Source organism: Hyla sarda, chromosome 1, assembly GCF_029499605.1.
Source record: "Hyla sarda isolate aHylSar1 chromosome 1, aHylSar1.hap1, whole genome shotgun sequence".
NCBI classification, from domain to species: domain Eukaryota; kingdom Metazoa; phylum Chordata; class Amphibia; order Anura; family Hylidae; genus Hyla; species Hyla sarda.
In genome coordinates this window covers 201,258,316-201,279,996 of record NC_079189.1, presented here as the reverse complement: position 1 = coordinate 201,279,996, position 21,681 = coordinate 201,258,316, and the positions used below count along the sequence as shown (strand labels likewise).

The window sequence follows — 21,681 nt, the reverse complement described above, 5'->3', positions numbered from 1 at the left end:
TGCACGCATGAATGCACTCTTAAACAGAAAATTCAGAAATCACCCTTTAATTGCCCTGACCATTTAAAGTAAAACTCTAGTTATAGTATAGACTTTTCATACTATTCCAGGTGGCTGCAATACAAGCAAGTAAAGTATTGCCAATGGAAACTGAAGATTTACATACAGACACCTTTAAAGAGTACCTCTCATGATCTTGTAACATTTTATAATGCTCCCAGTTCACTCTCCCCATCATGATAAACCACCTACTGCCTTTATTTATTTTTTTATTATTTTTTAGTTTTCTACCTTGATATTGCGCTGTATTTTCTGCTCAGTCTCATTCAGATTCACAGACTGGGAAGGGGTGTTCTCATATGTGTATGTGAAGTACTCCGTGGGCACACTAGAGGGCTCAGAAAGGAAGGAGCGACAGTGGGATTTTGGAGATTGAGTTTTTCTGAAATGGTTTTTGGGGGGCATGTCACATTTAGGAAGCCCCTATGGTGCCAGAACAGCAAAAAAACAAAAGCAAAAAAAAAAAAAAATGGCATACTATTATGGAAACTAAACCCCTCAAGGCACATAACAAGGGGTACAGTGAGCCTTAACACCCCATAGGTGTTTGACAACTTTTTATTAAAGTTGGATGTGTAAATGATTTTTTTTCCCACTAAAACGCTATTTTTCCCCAAATTTTACATTTTTACAAGGGGTAATAGGAGAAAATGCCCCCCAAAATGTGTAACCCCATCTTTTCTGCTTATGGAAATACCCCATGTGCGGACATCAAGTGCACTGCAGGCACACTACAATGCTCAGAAGAGAAGAAGCCACATTTGGCTTTTGTAAAGCAAATTGTGCTGAGATGGTTTTTGGGGGGCATGTCACATTTAGGAAGCCCCTATGATGCCAGAACAGCAAAAAGACCCCCACATGGCACACTATTTTGGAAACTACACCCCTCAAGGAACGCAACAAGGGGTCCAGTGAGCATTAACACCCCACAGGTGTTTGACGACTTTTTGTTAAAGTTTGATGTGTAAATGAAAAAAAAAAATATCACTAAAATGCTGGTTTTTCAATAAATTTTACATTTTTACAAGGGGTAATAGGAGAAAATGCCCCCCAAAATTTGTAACCCCATTTCTTCTGAGTATGGAAATACCCCATATATGGTTGTAAAGTGCTCTGCGTGCGAACTACAATGCTCAGAAGAGGAGGACTGCCATTGGGCTTTTGGAGAGAGAATTTGGTTGGGATAGATGTTGGGGGCCTTGTGCGTTTACAAAGCCCCCATGGTGCCAGAACAGTGGACCCCCCACATGTGACTCCATTTTGGAAACTACACCCCTCACAGAATTGAATAAGGGGTGCACTGAGCATTTACACCCTACTGGCATTTGACAGATCTTTGGAACAGTGGGCTGTGCAAATGAAAAATTAAATTTTTCATTTTCACAGACCACTGTTCCAAAAATCTGTCAGACACCTGTGGGGTGTAAATGCTCACTGTACCCCTTATTACATTATATGAGGGGTGTAGTTTCCAAAATGGGGTCACATGTGGGGGGGTCCACTGTTCTGGCACTATGGGGGCTTTGTAAACACACGTGGCCTTCAATTTTGGACAAATTTCTCTCCAAAAGCCCAATGGCGCTCCTTCTCTTCTGAGAATTGTAGTTCACCCGCAGAGCACTTTGGATGTTAGCAGTTATATGGTTTTAATTGCACTATTATCCACTGGTATACAAGAAATAAAGTGAGAGGCCAATGCACACTGCAGGTGCAACTTCCTCCATGTTGGCACAAACAGCCTCTAATCAGCACTAGTTTAGTACTGAATATCCTTCTCCAATAGAAACTAGTTCTAAATAGAACAGTTGTTCATAATATAATATTGGTGAGAATAGTGGAATACACCCAGTGGAAATAGCTGTTGTTTTAAAATTCCTCCTTTGCTTAATAAATTAATTAAAAGTTATGTTTTATAAGAAAAGGGATAATGGGGAAATAAGTGCCTCATGGGCACGCTTGTTGTTCAGAGCACTTTTCATCCACATATGGGGTATGTTCTTCCTGGGAGTTGTAGTTTTGCAAGATATAGAGGGCCAGAGTTTAGAAACCACCACACAGTGATCTCCAAACTGTAGCCCTCCAGCTATTGCAAAACTACAAATCCCAGCATGCCCAAACAGCAAACAGCTGTCTGGGCATGCTGGGAGTTGTAGTTTTACAACATCTGGGGGGTTACAGTATAGAGATCACTGTATAGACTGTTTAGAGATCTACCGTAGGTGGACAGAACAGGGGAAACAAACTTTAACCCTCCCGCCCCCGATCTGCTATTGGTCTGTCGCTTCTGACCGAACAATAGCAGGGATAGGAGGGGTGGCACCCCTGCCACCTCACGCCTATCCTATCAGGGGGAAACCCCGATCCCTCTTATTTTCCAGGTCACCGGAGACCCGTATGACCCGTAATCGCCGCAAATCGCTGGTCTCAATTGATCGTCGATTTGCCGTCTCAGGACCCCCCTTGGCGATGTCCCGGGATGCCTGCTGAATGATTTCAGCAGGCATCCCAGTCCCTGACGGATAGTGGCGGGGACCAGAATTCACACGGGCGAACATGTAGCCCTACGTCCTTAACCCCTTATGGACCAGGGGTTTTTCCGTTTTTGCACTTTCATTTTTTCCTCCTTACCTTCAAAAAATCATAACTCTTTCAATTTTGCACGTAAAAATCCATATGATGGCTTATTTTTTGTGCCACCAATTCTACTTTGGGATGACATCAGTAATTTTACCCAAAAATCTACGGTGAAACAGAAAAAAGAATCATTGTGAGACAAAATTGAAAAAAAAAAACGCCATTTTGTAACTTTTGGGGGCTTCTGTTTCTACGCCGTCCATTTTTCGGTAAAAATTACCCATTCTTCTTATTCTGTAGGTCCATACGATTAAAATGATACCCTACTTATATCGGTTGGATTTTTTCGTACTTCTGAAAAAAAACATAACTACACGCAGGAAAATTTATACATTTAAAATTGTCATATTCTGACGCCTATAACTTTTATATTTTTCCGTGTATGGGGCAGTATGAGGGCTCATTTTTTGCGCCATGATCAGAAGTTTTTAGCGGTACAATTTTTGTATTGATCGGACTTATTGATTGCTTTTTATTCATTTTTTCATGATATCAAAAGTGACCAAAAATACACTATTTTGGACTTTTGAATTTTTTTGCGCGTATGCCATTGACCGTGCGGTTTAATTAATTATATATTTTTATAATTCGAAAATTTCCGCATGTGGCGATACCACATATGTTTTTTTATTTACACAGTTTTATTTTTAATTGGGAAAAGGGGGTGATTCAAACTTATTAGGGGAGGGGTTAAATGATCTTTATTCAGGTTTTTTTTCCACTTTTTTTTGCAGTGTTATAGCTCCCATATGGGGCTATAACACTGCACACACTGATCTTTTACATTGATCAATGGTTTCTCATAGGAAACCAGTGATGAATGATTCTGCCGCTTGACTGCTCATGCCTGGATCTCAGGCACTGAGCAGTCAGTCATTGGGCGATCAGACAGCATGGAGGCAGGTAGGGATCCTCTGGCTGTCTTGTAAGCTGTTCGGGATGCCACGATTTCGCCGCGGCGGTCCCGAACAGCTACCTGAGCTAACCGGCATTGTTTTACTTTGTCTTTAGACGCGGCATTCAACTTTGAACACCGCGTCTAAAGGGTTAATAGCACACGGCACCACGATCAGTGCTGCGCGCTATTAGCCATGAGTCTAGGCCGTTGTTAAAGGCCAGGCCCGGCCCGCTATGACGCGGAGCCACGCCGTGGCCCTGCGTTATAGAGAGGGTAAGGACTCAGGATGTACGGGTGTGTCCTTGGTCCTTAAGAAGTTAAGGTCTCAGGATGCAGGCCATATGCATACGCCCTGTGACCTGAAGAGGTTTAAGGGGTACTCCGGCCCTAATACATCTTATCCCCTATCAATTAGGATTGAGGATAAGATGTCTGATCGGGGAGGGGGGGGCCCTGCCATCTGTCATTCAGCACCCACCTTTGCAAGTTCTCCGCAGCGCTGGAGGCTCCGAGTGTGCAGCGTGATGACTGACACTCAGAGTCGTCACGCTTCTGTGGTGCTGAATGACAGATTGCGGGGTCCCCAATGGCAGGACCCCCGCGATCAGACATCTTATACATATCCTTTGGATGTGGGATAACATGTATTTGGGCCAGAGTACCCCTTTAATCCTTCTAACATTTATGGAGTCCAGATCTTTCATATATATAATATTACAGGTTATGGATACTAGATTTATGTGGATAGAACATTGATCCAGGGATTTATTCTGATCGACATATTGGGGTTAGGAAGGAATTTTTCCTCTGTCATGGGGCAATTGGCATCAGTCTCATGTTTTTTTTTTTTTTTTTTGCCTTCCTCTGGATCAACACAGTAGGGCTATTGGTTGTACTTAATGGACTCTTGTCTTTTTTCAACCTTACAAACTATGTTGCTATGTATGGTACATAGTTTTTTTTATGAATGTTTGGTGAAAATTGCTAATTATTTCTGACCTACAATTGTAAATATGTCTAAAGCCTTGAAGTTGTTTTCCAGCCTGTCCATTCCAGAACAGGAAGGACCAGTAAGTTGAGTAGGTAGAGACCACAGAGATGTTCTTTCTTTCATTTACTAATTTAGAACAAAATAGTAATACACTTTTTTAATACAGTGTATCCAAACACAGTTGGCTTCTTTGGGAATTACAGTGTGTTCTTCAAAGTATCACTACTGGATTTGAATTACATTGTATTCGCTAATCCGCCAGGTTATATAATTGTACAGGGGGAAAAGTATTTGCAATTATGGGATTTCCTTGTAAATTGAATTTGTAGTAATCACTTGTGGGTAATCTTTATTTTATTCTTGATCATCTATCTGCATTCCTTCAAATTTGGGACATTGGGATACAAGGTACAAACATGAATTATCCTTCAGCATTTAATAGGATTCTGCATAGCTTTATAAATGAAGAATATGTTCATCCTTTTTCTTTAGACTTGCACCAAATTATCCCTGGGAACAAATTCAGAAATAGTTGTTTATATGTATGCAGCATGGACCTTGGCCTAGATTTGTTAGCTTAATGTAGTATACTCCGATAACAAAAAAAATAACCATTTACATTCTTTACATGGGGAATTATTTATGTGGATCTTATTATCATCAAACATTTTATTTCTGACTAGTAGGCGCTGGGCGCAGCGTATAGAAAATGAAAAGATTTTCACAAAAGTATTGACTGAGCAGCAAACAATGGTCAATGACTTGCTGAAGCAGAGATTTGGCGCGATTGTCTGTGTCAGCAACTGGTGACCTTGGACGGTAGTTCTTACTAAAGGCAACACAAAAGACTGAAAATGTTGCAAAATGGTCTTTTCTCATATGTTTTTCTGTATTTGTGAATTCTCTCTATCACGTAATAACAACATGTTGCAAATAAATATTTACAATTAGAAAGCTAAGTTCACACAATGGAAAATGAAAATAAAATACAGCAGTAAAATAGACCTAAAAAGTATCAGTATTTTTCTTTTTTTATCTAATAATGTGTCCCAATACAGTCTATGGAAAAGTAACCTTCAGTGCACACACTGAATAAAAAAACGCAGCTGTGCCAACATTGCAATTAATGCAGGTTTTTTATTTTGTTTTTTACTTTTATGGATCCCATTATTAAATACTTATGCTTTTTATATCTATTTCACTGAAGTTTTTTATTTTTATTTCTTTCTTAACTTTAATGAAATCCATTATTAAATACTATATATATATATATATATATTTTACTACAGTATTTTTATTTCATTTAATTTTACACTTTGTGGACAAGGGCTATGTTCGTACAGTATTTTTGTCAGGATTTTGCCTAGTGTTTTTAACCAAAACCAAGAATGAAACTGATAAAAAGGAAAACTATAATGGGAAGATATGCACCTTTTCTGTGCCAATCACACTACTGTTTTTATTTGGGGGGGGGGGGGGGGGTTTGTTTTTTATACTGAGCAAAATACTGACCAAAGTACTTTGTGTGAGCATAGCCAGAGGATGGATGAAGCGCTTAGTGCGCAAAATCACCGGTAATCGCCTCTGTGAACGCTATGCACCGTCTACCTCACGGCATCTCTACATAGGAGCAGTTGGTCGCTTACTTAGCGGTGAGTGTGGATATATTTTGTTGTCTTTTCTTACCCCACATTTGATACCTCTATCCTTTATTTATCCTAGCACCTCTGCTGCATCGTTTTGGTTTATATTGGCCTCCATGTCAGCTACATTGCAGTCCTATGGTTAAAAGAATTTTTTTGCTGTACAGATCTAATAGTAGCCACCTCTGCATTCTTTTTCACTTCGATAGCCAGAGATAGACAAACATGATAAACAAGGTAGACAAGATAGACAGATATGTTACATGAGGTAGGCAGAAGTTATAGATAGGTAGATATATAGATAGGTAGGTAGGTATATATAGATAGATAGAAAGATATATAGATAGATAGAGTGATATGTAGATAGATAGATAGGTAGGTAGATAGATAGATAGACAGACAGACAGATATGAAAGATAGATAGATAGATAGATAGATAGGGAGGTAGGTAGATAGATAGATAAATATGGTATGTAGATAGATATGGTATATAGATAGATAGATAGATAGGTAGGTAGGTAGGTAGATAGATAGATAGATAGATAAATAGATAGATATGGTATATAGATAGATAGATAGATAGATAGATAGATAGATAGGTAGGTGGATAGGTAGGTAGATAGATAGATAGATAGATAGATATATGAGATAGATAAATAGATAGATAGGTAGATAGATATGAGATAGATAGATAGATATGAGATAGATAAATAGATGATAGATATGAGATAGATAGATAGATAGATAGATAGATAGATAGATAGATAGATAGATAGAGGCTTGAAAATGGCTCCATAGGGGCAGAAACGTTGCTGTATTGAGACATGAACAAATAAATGCACTTTATTTAATTTGAGTGCTGCGCTTGTTGGATTTTCTATATTACGAGGAACCCTGATCAGGTTGGAGCGCTGGCACCACTAAACGGACTGAGCTGAGTAGTGCTGTGGATTTTTTTCTATTGTATATAGATAGATAGATAAATAGATTATGGATAGATAGATGATTAGATAGCTAGATAGATAGATAAATAGATGATAGATAGATAGGAGATAGATGGATAGATAAATAGATGATAGATAGATAGATAGGAGACAGATAGATAGATAGATAGATAGATAGATAGATAGATAAATAGATGATAGATAGATAGGAGATAGATGGATAGATAAATAGATGATAGATAAATAGATAGATAAACTTTATACAATTTACCAGTCAAGAAATTAGTATCATCTGACAAATCGGTCTTCAAACAGATATTGCAAAACTACAACTTCCAGCATGCACGGACATTCAAAAGATCAAAAGTTGAGTGTTTAAGCAACATCATTTTAAAGTGTTATAAAATATTTGATATCAGAACTAAAAAATAAAATTTTAACACTTCATAATAACTTTTGGTTACCTGAATACTTGCCCCCCTAAGTTTCTCAGTATCATTGTTTTCCTATAGCTATATCAATGTCTCTATCTCTTGTAAAAAAAAAATGAATAAAAATAAATAAATAAAAAGTATTGCATTATTTTGCTCTAATAATGTAAGAATGTTAATATTCATAGAGAAGACTTATTTTGTACAAATATTTTGAGGCTATATCATACAAAATTTAGTTTCAAGCTGGATCCCTATTTGTACACTGACAGTTTTAGAGCCTTGGTATAGCAAAAATAGTACAGTAATTATTGGAAGAAGTAGACTTGGAAAGAAATAACAAAACAAAGAGCAACATTTTTATGTAGAGAAATACCACTGCAGAAATAATAATAATAATCATAATAATAATGTGTCAGCATCTATGAGAGGTGTATACCTCTCTACACATTAATATATAGTACCTGTGGTTTCATCCACTCTTTCATCCACCACGTGATCCTTTTGGTGAACCCATTCACTGTTGCACTTGAAGTAGATTTGCGTGGCTGGGCTGGCCTTACAGTACAAGTTTACTGGTTTATTTTTCACAATGTACGCTTCCTCAGGTTCGATAAGAAAGTGAGGCAATGGTTCAGGCGGATCTGATGGGAATGTCTCCGGTAATTCATGAAAGAAGTCATCATCTGAAACAAAAGAAACAGATCATAGGATTACTTTGTGCATGAGGTGTATACAACTAAAAACTAGAATTTTTACGGGAAAATTATCTTCATATTAAAAGCTTAAAAAAAATCTCCCTTTCTCATCTCGTGTATAAATCCTTTATAAGGGTGCGTTCACACACACAGGATCTGCTGAGGATTTGCAATTCTTATGGATTTTTGACTGCTATGTAAAATGTACAACCTCATACCGACAATTGTGGATCCGGTGTGTGTGAATACTAGTGTTGAGCATGGATATTCCTAATGTGAATTTTTATTGTGAATATCGGCACTTTGCGATTTCGCCAATATTTAGAATATTTTTCATACCCTGTAGCTGTCACCTGATCGTACTCACATCATCAATGACAACTGTGTAGGCTTTGCTTCTACAAGGCACAGTGAGAAAACACCTATCAACCAAATACATTAGATGACTTTTCATTTTCAGATTGAGTTTAGTTTTAATATTGTCTCTTATATTGGAGCTGTGACTCATTGCATTATGTTGTATTTAGAATCCCGTCATGTTCAACTGTTTTCCTTTAAAACTGTTGAAGAAAAATGATTCAATCAAAGAGACTTGAAAGGTAAAAGGTTTAGTAAATCATTAGAAGCAATGTGATACTTCTCTGGGGAGAGGGAGAATATATCACTAATAATTACATTTATAGATTTTCTTTAGTGACCTGGCTGCATCCACCACTTAGTAGGTAACACGTTCCCAGATGACAAACTGGCTATAGATATGTCAACATGTAAGTTATGTTAATTTTCCACTGCTTTTTATGGTATTTCGGAATACTTCCTTTAGTTCTGTTAGATATTTAAACACAGGGACACCATACATAGAAATACCATCAGGAACCTGGAATAAATAGCAGTACAAATTCACTGAAGCCCATGTAGCATCACTTTATTAAAATGATGGCGCTGTATGCAATTTTGGAATACCGGAACCAGTCTACTAACATGTGTTGACTACAATGGGTGTGCTATCAATGAGGACCAAGTCCCCACCAGATGACTATTGATAAGTGGCCACTGCCCCCAGTTTTAAAAACCTTTAGTTACCTCTCTTACTAAAAGGTGAGATATAGCCTGGACGAGAGGGAGTGGAAAAAGTGGTAGTGAAATAATAAGGTCATTCTTATTAGTTATGGAGCTTTCACGTTGGTTGCTAATACTTCCAGTGGTATAATTTTTTTCAACTTCCCACTACAACTTTCCTATTACTTCTACTTTTTCCCACTGTATGATCTTTATGTGGTTTACCTATGATGGTGATGACTAACTGGCTATACAAAATGAGATGTCTCTGATCTGCCCATTCTTGGGTCATCTATGTGCTACCTTGTCTACTTGGATGACTGCAGTGTTAAATCAAATAATGTTACTTGAAAAGTGGATCCATAGTTGTATACCCTAAAAGTAAAACTTACAATAAATTTGCTCTATTATTTCAGCTTTGGAGAAACATATACCAAAAGTTGACCCCAATGTAGAAAGACTGTCTCTTGCGCTATCTATACCATTATAAGTTTCCAAATCAATTACCATTATATGTCTTTTGAAGGTGTGGGTCTTTAAGGTAAGACATACTATAAAGCATATTTAAAAAAGTACCTGTCATGATCTTGATACATTTTATAATCCTCTCAGTTCACTACCCCCATCATGATAAACCACCCCCCTGCTTTTATTTTTATTATTTGTTTGTTTTCTACCTTGATATTTCTCTGTATTTTCTGCTCAGTCTCAGTCAGATTCACAGACTGGGAAGGGGCGTTCCCCAGCAGGCGTGACATCATCTGAAGCCATACAGGGGAGAACTTCCTCCCTCTTTCTGCTACACACAGCCCAGAGCAGTTCACTGTGTGAGATGAGCTCTGATTGGATAAGGCTGAACACACCCCCTCAGCATTTCCTGATTTTGGACTTCTGCCAGGCCAGCAGGAGTCCAAAGTATGTGCAAGAGATAGGGGGAAAATGTGCTCTGGACGAGTAGGGAGACACCTAGTGGCCACTTTTTTAAACACAAATAAAACATAGAAAGCTTCATTAGAATAAAAAAAAAAAAGTACATTAGAAAGATTTTTTATTTACCATAAGGAGTGCAATAGCAAAAATATGTTTTAATGACAATGCACATTTAAATAAATCTGTGCCTTCTGTGATATTTATTGTCATGTGTTTCTATACCATAATTCACCTCTAGTTTTCTAGTATAATTCCAAGTAGGCGACTGTCAGTTAAGGATGGTAAAATATAGTATCTATTACCCATGCTCAAAGTATAAAGCAGATTTACTCAAAATGGATTTTAGCAGAGTGATGTTTCATTTTCAATTTGAAACAACCCTAATTTTCTATGTCTCTTCTTGCTTATCACTCTGCAAGATGAAGATGCATAGTAACTCGTACAGTTCAGATTACTGTGAGTTACATGCACACTTCAACTCACAGTAGGAATTACAGGAAGCCTGGGCATTACCTTTTAAATTTAGTCTGAGCAGGTGCTGGTGGTGTCACAGCAGTGGATTACATTTGATTCTGTTCCTATTACCTGCAAAGTCTGTATTGAAGTCTGAGGCTATAAGAGCTATGTGGAGAGCATTATACACAAGAAGAATGTTCCTTTTAACAGTCATCAATATCTATAATGGTGGTAAAATAAGTTAAAGGGGTACTCTGGTGGAAAACATTTTTCTGGTGCCAACAAACTGGTGCCAGAAAGTTAAACAGATTTGTAAATTACTTCTATTAAAAAATCATTATCCTTCCAGTATTTTTTAGCAGCTGTATACTACAGAGGAAATTATTTTCTTTTTTAATTTATTTTTTGTCTTGTCCACAGTGCTCTCTGCTGACACCTGATGCCCGTATCAGGAACTGTCCAGAGAGGGAGAAAATCCTCATAGCAAACCTTTGCTGCTCTGGACAGTTCCTGACAAGGACAGAGGTGTCAGCAGAGAGCACTGTGAACAAGACAAAAAAGAAATCCAAAAAGCAAAGAATTTCCTCTGTAGTATACAGCTGCTAATAAGTACTGGAAGGATAAAGATTTTTTAATAGAAGTAATTTACAAATCTGTTTAACTTTCTGGCACCAGTCCATTTAATAAAAAAAAAGTTTTCCATCGGAGTACCCCTTTAAATTCAAGTCCTAATATTGCAGCTTTTACAGATGGTATAAGGCTGGGTTCACATATATCTGGCATCCGGCTTAATTTCACTCCGGCGTGCATCGTAGGGAAACTGAGGCCAGAACTGATCCCATTCATTTGAATGGGACAGTTCACAATCATCTAGCATCTCAGTTTTTATGCCAGATGGTTGGATATGGCGGACGGCATCAGACAGTTTGCTGCATTCCCCTGTCCGGCGTCCAGAAAAATAGGACGCTGTATGCCATACAACTGATGACAACTGATGCACTTTGTCATCAGTTGTATGGAGATCTAGGCTGAGTACACCTATGCCGGACATATGTGAACCCAGCCTTACTAGAAGAAGGTGACAATTCAATCTAATGTCTACCTTATAGCATGCACTAAACTTTAGAAATATGTAAGGGGGTGGACTGTATTTTCTGTATGTATTGGAGGGATAATCTGGCGTTAAAACTGTCTGGCAGAAACTTACCCCTCCCGTCTTCATAGACAACACATGAACGATTGGCTGTGCCGAGCATTCATGCATATGGGGAAGTCGGGAGAGATATCTGTCTGCTAAACGAACATTCGTCCGGCAGTTATTGAAAATGTATGGGAACCTTGACATAGGACCCCAGGTACCCACACAATTTATAGCCAATCCCTTGGGGTCTCATCTTTAAGGCAAAGTATACCCACTTAAATCTGAGAAACTCTCAGATTTACAGAACAAATTGAAATATGAATACTGTATTTTTCCCAAATAAACATTGTATATGACATTACATGAAGGATGAATTCAGCTCTTCCTGGAACTCTCTACTAAGTTCAAGGTCTTTTTATCGGTCTTGGCATCGTAGAAAAGACACTGATTTTATTCATTCAAGATTACAAGTATCATGAGGCTAAGTGTGTTTTGTTCTAGCTGGCAGAGACACAAGCCATATATGTCCTATTGAACTGAGCAATAAAAGGATTTATTTGAAGCATTCATATAGCAGTATCCATTAGCAGGCATAACGCATGACACTGGGTCAGAGAATTATTAATTCTCCAAGGACTAGGATTTGCTTTTGACTACAGTCTTAGATCCTTTCCCTCTCTATAACACATTAGCCCTGAAGCTTTCGCACTGTTCTGACCCACCTTACAACTTAATATCTAATTAAAGAAGGACATGGAAGGGGAGCAAACAGGAGCCTGGTCAATACATGGCCCCCCAAGACACTAATAAACCTTCCTTCATCCAATACCAAGACAGCAATCCATTCACAGTTTCACAACCCATCCTATTCTATATGAACACATAAATATTGACTTGGCTTTTCACCAACCCAAGTCCAGTTACTAAATAAAATATCTCTCTTTGAAAACCAGAAAGAAGCATTTGTACCGGGCAAGTCGCTGAATATCCGCAGTGTTCTCACTGTATACAGTCTGTCTGGATATAATGTACTTCAGACAGCTTGTGTACTAATGTGTGTCCAAGACATATGTGGCTCAGACAGACATCTGGCAGTTACAGTGTTAACATAGTGTGATAGCAAACAGTGCCACCAGTTTTTACAATTTTACATTTGCATATGCAAGTATACAGTATTAAGATCAATGAAATGAGAGCTTTATTGGTTAAATAAAAATGCAGCAGAGCTGAGGCTGTCAGTAAATCAGAGCGGAGTTTTCATCCAGTACAGCTCACTGTGATATATGGGTAGGGAGTACTGGATAGATTGGACCACAAGGGATGAGATCATCTGTAATCTCTCTATGCTCTTCATGTAGCTTCCTGGTCTGCCATAATGAGATGTACTGTATGTCCCTAATCATAATGCTCAACCATCAAACAACAATTCAATGACAAACTCATCTCTGCTACATACTTTCAGCATTTAGAGGGGTACTCCGCAGCTCAACATTTGGAACAAACTGTTCTGAACGCTGGAGCCGGCGCCTGGAGCTTTTGATTTCATAACCCTGCCCCCTCATTATGTCAAGCTCCGCCCCCTCAATGCAAGTCTATGGGAGGGTGGCGTGGCATATGTCACGCCCACTCCCATAGACTTGCATTGAGGGGGTGTGGAATAACATCATGAGGGGGTGGGGCTATGACGTCACTAGCCCCTTTAAGTAGTACCCAGGTTCATATCTCCCATTACTTCCAATGCCATCAGCTTCGTATGAGATTATGTGACGTGATGTTATTTCCCCTTTGATGGACTAATAAAATAAATTAATCTACAATTGTGATAGAATACAATAGTATACAGATATAATGCAGTATAATCAAATTACACAGGGTATTTGTTGCTGTTTGTATCAATTGAGACACATAGGTCTGCATGGGAGTTGTAGACAAAAATATGTATCATATGTTTAATGAAGACTATTTCCAAAGTTTTCTATTTTTGACGCAAGGGAGTAATAAAAATTAAATAATTCAAAGGTGTAAATATGTGAAATATTTTAAACCCCCTTAAGTAAATAAGTATAGTAAAATAAAGATTACCTATATAAGAAAAAAAAGTTTACTTGATGTATTTTTATGACTTTATTCTACCTTAAACAGTGAACCATTTCATTAAACATAGTCATTATCCCAAACTTTTGAAGTGTCCTTAAAGGGGTACTCCCGTGGAAAACTTTTTTTTTTTTCAAATCAACTGGTGCCAGAAAGTTAAACAGGTTTGTAAATCACTTCTATTAAACAATCTTAATCTTTCCAGTACTTTTCAGTGGCTGAATGCTAAAGAGAAATCCAAAAAAGAAATGTATTTCCTCTGATGTCATGACCACAGTCCTCTCTGCTGACCTCTGCTGTCCATTTTAGGAACTGTCCAGAGCAGCATATGTTTGCTATGGGGATTTTCTCCTGCTCTGGACAGTTCCTAAAATGGACAGCAGAGGTCAGCAGAGAGCACTGTGGTCGTGACATCAGAGGAAATGCATTTCTTTTTTTGGATTTCTCTTTAGTATACAGCCCATAAAAAGTACTGGAAGGATTACGATTTTTTTAATAGAAGTGATTTACAAATCTGTTTAACTTTCTGGCACCAGTTGATTTAAAAAAAAAAAAAAAAGTTTTCTACGGGAGTACCCCTTTAAGTTACAGTAAGACAAACATTCTGTTGTCGATGTGTAATATATCCCAAAGAACAGTGTAAGAGGTCCATTAGCTAAATTTGGACGGAAAAAAAATAATGCTAGTATCTACCTTTGTTATTCAAGTTTGGCATGAAAACAAAACAAAATAAATCCTTCATAAAATGATAACCATCTCACTACAAAACCCTAAAGCTAACTATCGGAAATATGAACCGCGACTTAGAATGGGAAATAGTCAGCTAACGCTTTATCTTGCAAACTCCTGTTTGTACAGCCACGGAGGAGTTTTCAGTAAAATAATACATAGCGCTACAAGATTCTATTGCTTCCACGATGAAAGCACTCATATTTCGGGACAAAAGGACAGTCTGTTGAGACAAGACATAGTTGTGATTTCACCGACAGTGCTTCAAGGATTGTTTATGTAAAGCAGATATTAGAGGTCAGGTAAGAAGGACGCAGCGCAGAGCCAATGGATAAAAATAAGCTGTTCACAATAGGAACACACTTCACTTTATTACTTTATTTTCAAATAAAATACTGTATACCTGAAGCCATCAGAACTTTTTCATTATTATTTAAAGCTGATTTATCAGGGGGAAAACAGGGGTGTAAAGAAGCCTATGGCTAGATAGGGCTAGTTTTCCAGAAAGTTCTTTCCATGCCTGAGATATAAGCATTTTGGTAATATGTCAATGGGGCTCAAGTACCTTGAGGATATTCTCCAACACAACAAAAGCCTAAACAAGTCTAGCCTATATCTTCTCTAGAAACCCCACCACCACTTGCATCTGCCTACCCTGTTTGACTGACAGACACTAGAAAAAGAGGAGATGGGCTATACTTATCTGGGCTCTTGCCATGCTGTAGAGTGCTTCTTGGACACACAAGCCTTATTTGCAAATTAGCAAAAAGGCTGATATCTTGCCAATGGAAAGGACTATTGGACACTGTACTGTATTCATTCTGTATGAGAAAATGGAGTGGTGCACACACCTGACCGCAAATCCATTCTCAGGGGGGACACGCTCACTGTACTTAAAGAAGACTAGAGGTCCAAGCAATATGACTCCCTGTGATCAGATAATTATCCCCTATCCTTACGATAGGGGATCATTTCTATTCATGGACAAATCTCTTTAACCCCATGTCATTATTTAAAACATTTCAATTTTAACATATGTGTCTTATTTTTTCAATGTCTTCAGTAAGCTTTGAGGCTCCCCTAGTGGTGATTGCAGGTGGTCAAAACTGTATTATTTTACCCTTATCTATTAGTATTTGCTCATCGGTTGACTGGGAATGTCTATACACATAAAGACTTGAAAAATGCAGACCTTGCTGAAACCTATGCTGTCTTATGACTATAGCTATTTTCAAGGATATCACCACTTTGTGAATATTCATCTTTAAAGGGGTACTCCACTGCTCAGCGTTTGGAACAAACTGTTCTGAATGCTGAAGCTGGCACCGGGAGCTTGTGACGTCATAACCCCACCTCCTCATGATGTAATGCCCTGCCCCCTCAATGCAAGTCTATGGGAGGGGGAATGACAGCGAGCTCCTAGTATGAACTCCAGCTTCGGAACAGTTTGTTCCAAACGCTAAGCAGCGGAGTACCCCTTCAATGGTTTCTTTAGCCATCTTTAACCCCTTCCCACTGTAGGACGTGTGCATACATCCCAGCATCCGACATGTTCGCGCACTGGGACATATGCATACGTCCTAGCTGTCTCCGGCACTGCCACGGGCAGCGCAGGAGATCGGCGGCGGAATCATAGCAAGAATCATAGCAAGCAGGGATACAGACAGGATAACATATTTCGTGGGACAGCACCCCCTTCTTCAGATCAGTGCACTGATCTGAAGAAGGGGGCGCTGTTCCCCGAAACGTGTTATCCTGTCTGTATCCCTGCTTGCTATGATTCTGCACCAATAAAGAAGCTATACCTTGCAAAATATTTCTGCCTTGGGCTTCTTATCTTCATCTCACCAGGACAACAGCAGTGCCCTTTGAAAGGGTTTTTTCCTTCCTCTCCACTGTATTTTTTTACTTATGGAAGGTCAACAAGGACTTGAGGACTTTCTATGCACAATTCTACATAATCTTCTGTGTCTGGAACAAGCACCCAATGAATCAATGCAAAAGAGAAGAGAAAATGCGTATGTGTATGCATGCCATCGATTTTATATATAACAACACTCCTGCTATTGTTGGTATATAGAAATGCTAAAAGTAGGAAAACATGTAGTTTATTGAAGTGCTGACTGAGAAATAGGAGGTATGAATGGTCATACGGTCAGTAGATATAGTATTATTAATTTACAGCGCCCTGAAATCCTGAATTTTGGAAGTACTCACAACACCGAAATGACTAATGAAAGGAAGCTCAAATATTTCACCCAATATGTTCTGTATAGTATCTGGGTGAGTGATTTATCACCGTGTTTATCTGTCTCTTATATGTATGTACTGCTATAAAAGCTTTATCAGCAGATTATTATCCAGAAAACTTAAATCAGCAGAAATTGGTTTTTATAGTTTATCTTGTCTACTTTCAAATTCAGTTTTCTCATTCACTTAAAGTTATAATAAGTTTACTTTCTACTATCACCAAAATCTTTCATTTTTTATCTCATTTTTATCAAATAAGGCTATGCCAGGGATAAACAGTTGAACATTATCACCCCATATGTTTGTACTTCAAAGTGTTAAAATGCTCTACATGATACCAATCTATGTGCCCTTTGCTTGGCATAAATGTGTTTTTGTGATTTCATTTTCTTCTCTGCTCCAGAAGGTCATGAAATTTTTGAGCACAAAAAAAAGGAAGGCTTAAAACATTGTCAACGTTTCTTGTTTTACTTTAGAACGTAAAATTTCAGAATGAGTTGGTGTGATCCAACATGATAACAGTAAATACAGTGAAACCTTTGAGAAGATCACCAGATATTGCTTTGAAAAGTGTTTTCTACAGTAGACCTCTAAAAAAATGGCTACTACTAATCTATGGTGGACTAAAAATAAATTGCACAAAATCTGGTTTTCATCTTTTTTTATGACTCCTAATGTCTTTGCTTGTGATGCTAACACTCCATACAGATGCGGTGGCTTGACTTACATTTGCCATCACATCTCATGTGGAAACCTTCTCTCCTTACTCCTTAGTGCTGAGATATCTAGCTGCTCTGTGCAATTACCCCCCCCCCCTCCCCTGGCTCTCACAGCAGGCTGATTGATAAGCCAGGAGCCTGCACAGAACCCTGCTTGTCCCATCCACACTTCCTGTATTCTGTTCCGGCCAATACACTGAGGCAATAGCTGCCGGGACAAGAAAGTATTCTGGTCAGTAGAGAACCCCTCGTGGTAAGAAGTATGGGGAATTTTGTTACATTACAAATACACCTTGTTAAACAGATTTGTAAATTACTTCTATTTAAAGATCTTAATCCTTCCAGTACTTATCAGCTACTTTATGCTCCACAGGAAGTTCTTTTCTTTTTGAATTTCTTTTCAGTCTGACCACAGTGCTCTCTGCTGACACCTCTGTCCATGTCAGAACTATCCAGAGTAGGAGAAAATCCCCATAGCAAACCTATTCTGCTCTGGACAGTTCCTGACATGGACAGAGGTGTCAGCAGAGAGCACTGTGGTCAGACAGAAAAGAAATTAAAAAAGAAAATAACTTCCTGTGGAGCATACAACAGCTGATAAATACTAGAAAGATTAAGATTTTTAACTAGAAGTAATTTACAAATCTGTTTAACTTTCTGGCACCTGGCAATCTGTTTTCCACTGGAATACCCCTTTAACTATGTCTTAGGAAGCAAAAAAACCTATGGATTCCAGGCGCTGTCAACTTGGTTCTCAGTGAAAATAAAGGCCAATATACTACAGGTTTAAATAAACACAGTAGTTTTATTGATATAAACATAAAAAAACAGTGATGACGCGTTTCGAGGGGAGACCCCTCTTCCTCAGATCGGGTGTACAGACACAATAACCAGTGTGTGTTTTATATGCACCAAATGGCGCCAAACAATAGAAAAGGGGGTGTGGCCTAATTGTGGGCCGTCACAGGTATAAAAGTAAACAAAACAGTACAAGGTAAATAGAATAGTACTTGCATTAAACTTAAACAAAAGAGTACAACAAAGCATTATGAGGTAAAAACATTTGTCCATAGCCAGGTACAAGATTATTTTGACAAGGAGGCAAAGGACTTTAGACAGTAGTATCGGACTGGACGTAGTGTCTGCACGCGTCATTAAGGACGCGTTGTTATGCACGGCAGAGCGGCCGGCCTATGATGAAAGCGCATGATCCAAAATTTTGAATGTATACGTCTAACCCCCATTGAAATGATACCAAAGAAGGATCACCAAAGATTTTCCATGCTTCGAAAAAGAGAGAATTTTTGGATTTATAAACTTAGGACACTAGTACCAGCTGGACTTAATGAGATGATCGAGTGTAACTTTTAGCACTGGGTTTCCGTTTTTTTTTACTACTATGCAGGGTTTTTTCCTGTATATATCTATATATATTTATATATGGTGCTATCCATACATACACCTATGTGTTTATATATTTATATATTGAGTTATCCATTTTATTATATGTATTTATATATATCTATTGATCCTTGGTCTTTTGCATATTTAATGTTTATTATTATTAATATTTATTTAATATATTTTTTAGATTATATTATATTATCTCTGTGGGATAGCAATTTTTGCACACAATGGATTATGCAGACAATGCGGGTGATTATATATATATATATATATATATATATATATATATATATATATATTTTTTTTTTTTAATTTTTTTTATTTTTTTTAAATTATTTATATCTTGAGGACCCCATCATGAGCATTGTTTGTGAAAATCTGCTACCTGTTTCACATACACCACTGTTTATATTTTATGCTTGGTTCTAGTTTTAGCTTATATATTTTTATGTGCTGTATGTATGCACCGTCCAGCCATTTATAAACTTGATCTTATTATCAATAGTATTCCTGTTGACACTCGTGAGTTAAACATACCCCTGTTCTCCTATTGGTGCCGCTTACCTCCTTGGCGACGTGTCCTTAGCAACGCCAGCGCATGCGTCTAAGTGCCTGGTATCCCCAGCATGGCAGCGCTATGGAGTTACGCCTCCTGATGCTGCCCCCTTGGCTGTTTATGCGTCCTTAGTGACGCTGTAGTCTCTGGTACTCCTAACACCGCAGCGCTGTATGGACACGCCTCCTGCCTCTATGCTTGGTTACGTGTCTATAGAGACGCCGGATCATGTGCTTTCACCATAGGCCGGCCGCTCTGCCTTGCATAACAACGAGTCCTTAACGACGTGTGCAGACACTACGTCCGGTCCGATACTACTGTCTAAAGTGCTTTGACTCCTTGTCAAAATAATCTTGTACCTGGCTATGGACAAATGTTTTTACCTCATAATGCTTTGTTGTACTCTTTTGTTTAAGTTTAATGTACTATTCTATTTACCTTGTACTGTTTTGTTTACTTTTATACCTGTGACGGCCCACAATTAGGCCACTCCCCCTTTTTTATTGTTTGGCGCCATTTGGTGCATATAAAACACACACTGGTTATTGTGTCTGTACACCCGATCTGAGGAAGAGGGGTCTCCCCTCGAAACGCATCATCACAGTTTTTTATATTTATATCAATAAAACTACTGTGTTTATTTAAACCTGTAGTATATTGGCCTTTATTTTCACTGAGAACCAAGTTGACAGCGCCTGGAATCCATAGGTCTTTTTGCTTCTTCCTAAGACGTCTCCTTCAGGACAAGTGCCATCTTGCTTCCTGCGACCTCCGGCATAGTGGACATCAGTGAGTACCCCGTATGGGGTGATATGCGCTCCATTTATTTCTCTCTGGTGAGCATCCATCTATAAGAGCGGTGGACTCTCCACCTTAGCCTACTCCTCACATTACCAAAGGTAATACGCAAGGAGCCATTTCTGTCTTTTTTCTTTTTGTCTTGTTCACCTTTAACTATGTGACAGAGATAGTGTTTATAATTAGGGTCAGAGAGTTGGTAACTAATATGTCATTTTGATAAACCTACCAAATTAGTGGCTATTGAATGCCAAGTGACTATTTCACAACCAATATCTATATTCTACGTAAACAGAGTGCTTGTGAATTTGGGAGGGTGACGTCACAATGAAAAACATGTTGCTTCACATTTGATGAAAATAACAGATTTGTTCTCAAAGTGATAATATATATGTGATCTATCTGTCGTATCTTCACACCCGACTCCTAATAAAAGCATCATAAGACTGTCACCCATGATCAGGTAAAGTGTATGAAGAGCAAACAGTGTAGTGAATGGCAGCTGGGATCTGAATAATGGTATGGACACTGTGAAGGGTCCTTTATAATTCCTCCTCTTACTCTACAATGAAGGACACTTATCACTTAAGTGTGACATAAAGAATGCTACACGATGGAATGTAGAAACCCTTTATTATTTTCCATCAGATGGTGGAGTAAAGCGGACTATCTTTTTATTGTGTCTATACAGGATATTGGCCTTTTTTCCTCTGCTATGACATATAACAGTCCATCCAACTCGATTTGGACAATACAGTGTTTTTCAATAAAAAAAAAGCTTTTCTGCCAGACTGTCACAATGGATAATTTTATTGGCCTCTTGCCCTACAGGAAGCATGGCAGCGCCCAACGTGCTCAATATTTAATATGCCACAGCTGCCTTGCAATGTAATCTAGGAGACTACAAAATGCCAGTGCTCATTAGGGTGAAGGATTTTTTTATTAGGAGTTTTATTATTTCTTGGCTGGGTGTTGGCTAAAAGAGGACATTCATTTTTAAGATCTTTCACAACTGCCACGAATATGAGCAATTATTGGGTAGAGGGGATGCACCAGACGGTAGAATTCGGCTTCATCTATCATTGAAGGTCATCTTCTCATTATGGATCACTCCCGCTCACGGTGATGAGGCTGACCAGGCCAGAGATTAAATCATTCAGACTAAATGATAATGGGAAGTTTTATTTATTTAGTGTTCACTGTACTCAAATAAAATTTGTAAAGCAGACTTCTTTTCCTTGAA

The 21,681-nt window shown here is 38.3% G+C and overlaps 1 protein-coding gene across 2 annotated transcripts in view; it reads right to left on the bottom strand.

Annotated features, from left to right (window-relative positions):
• Positions 1-21,681, bottom strand: part of UNC5C (unc-5 netrin receptor C) — a 390,559-nt gene that overhangs the window by 149,201 nt on the left and 219,677 nt on the right. For both annotated transcript variants that reach the window (XM_056567230.1, XM_056567237.1), the window contains exon 3: positions 8,066-8,287. In XM_056567230.1, the coding sequence (XP_056423205.1) occupies positions 8,066-8,287 (222 nt within the window). The remainder of the gene's footprint in view (positions 1-8,065; positions 8,288-21,681) is intronic.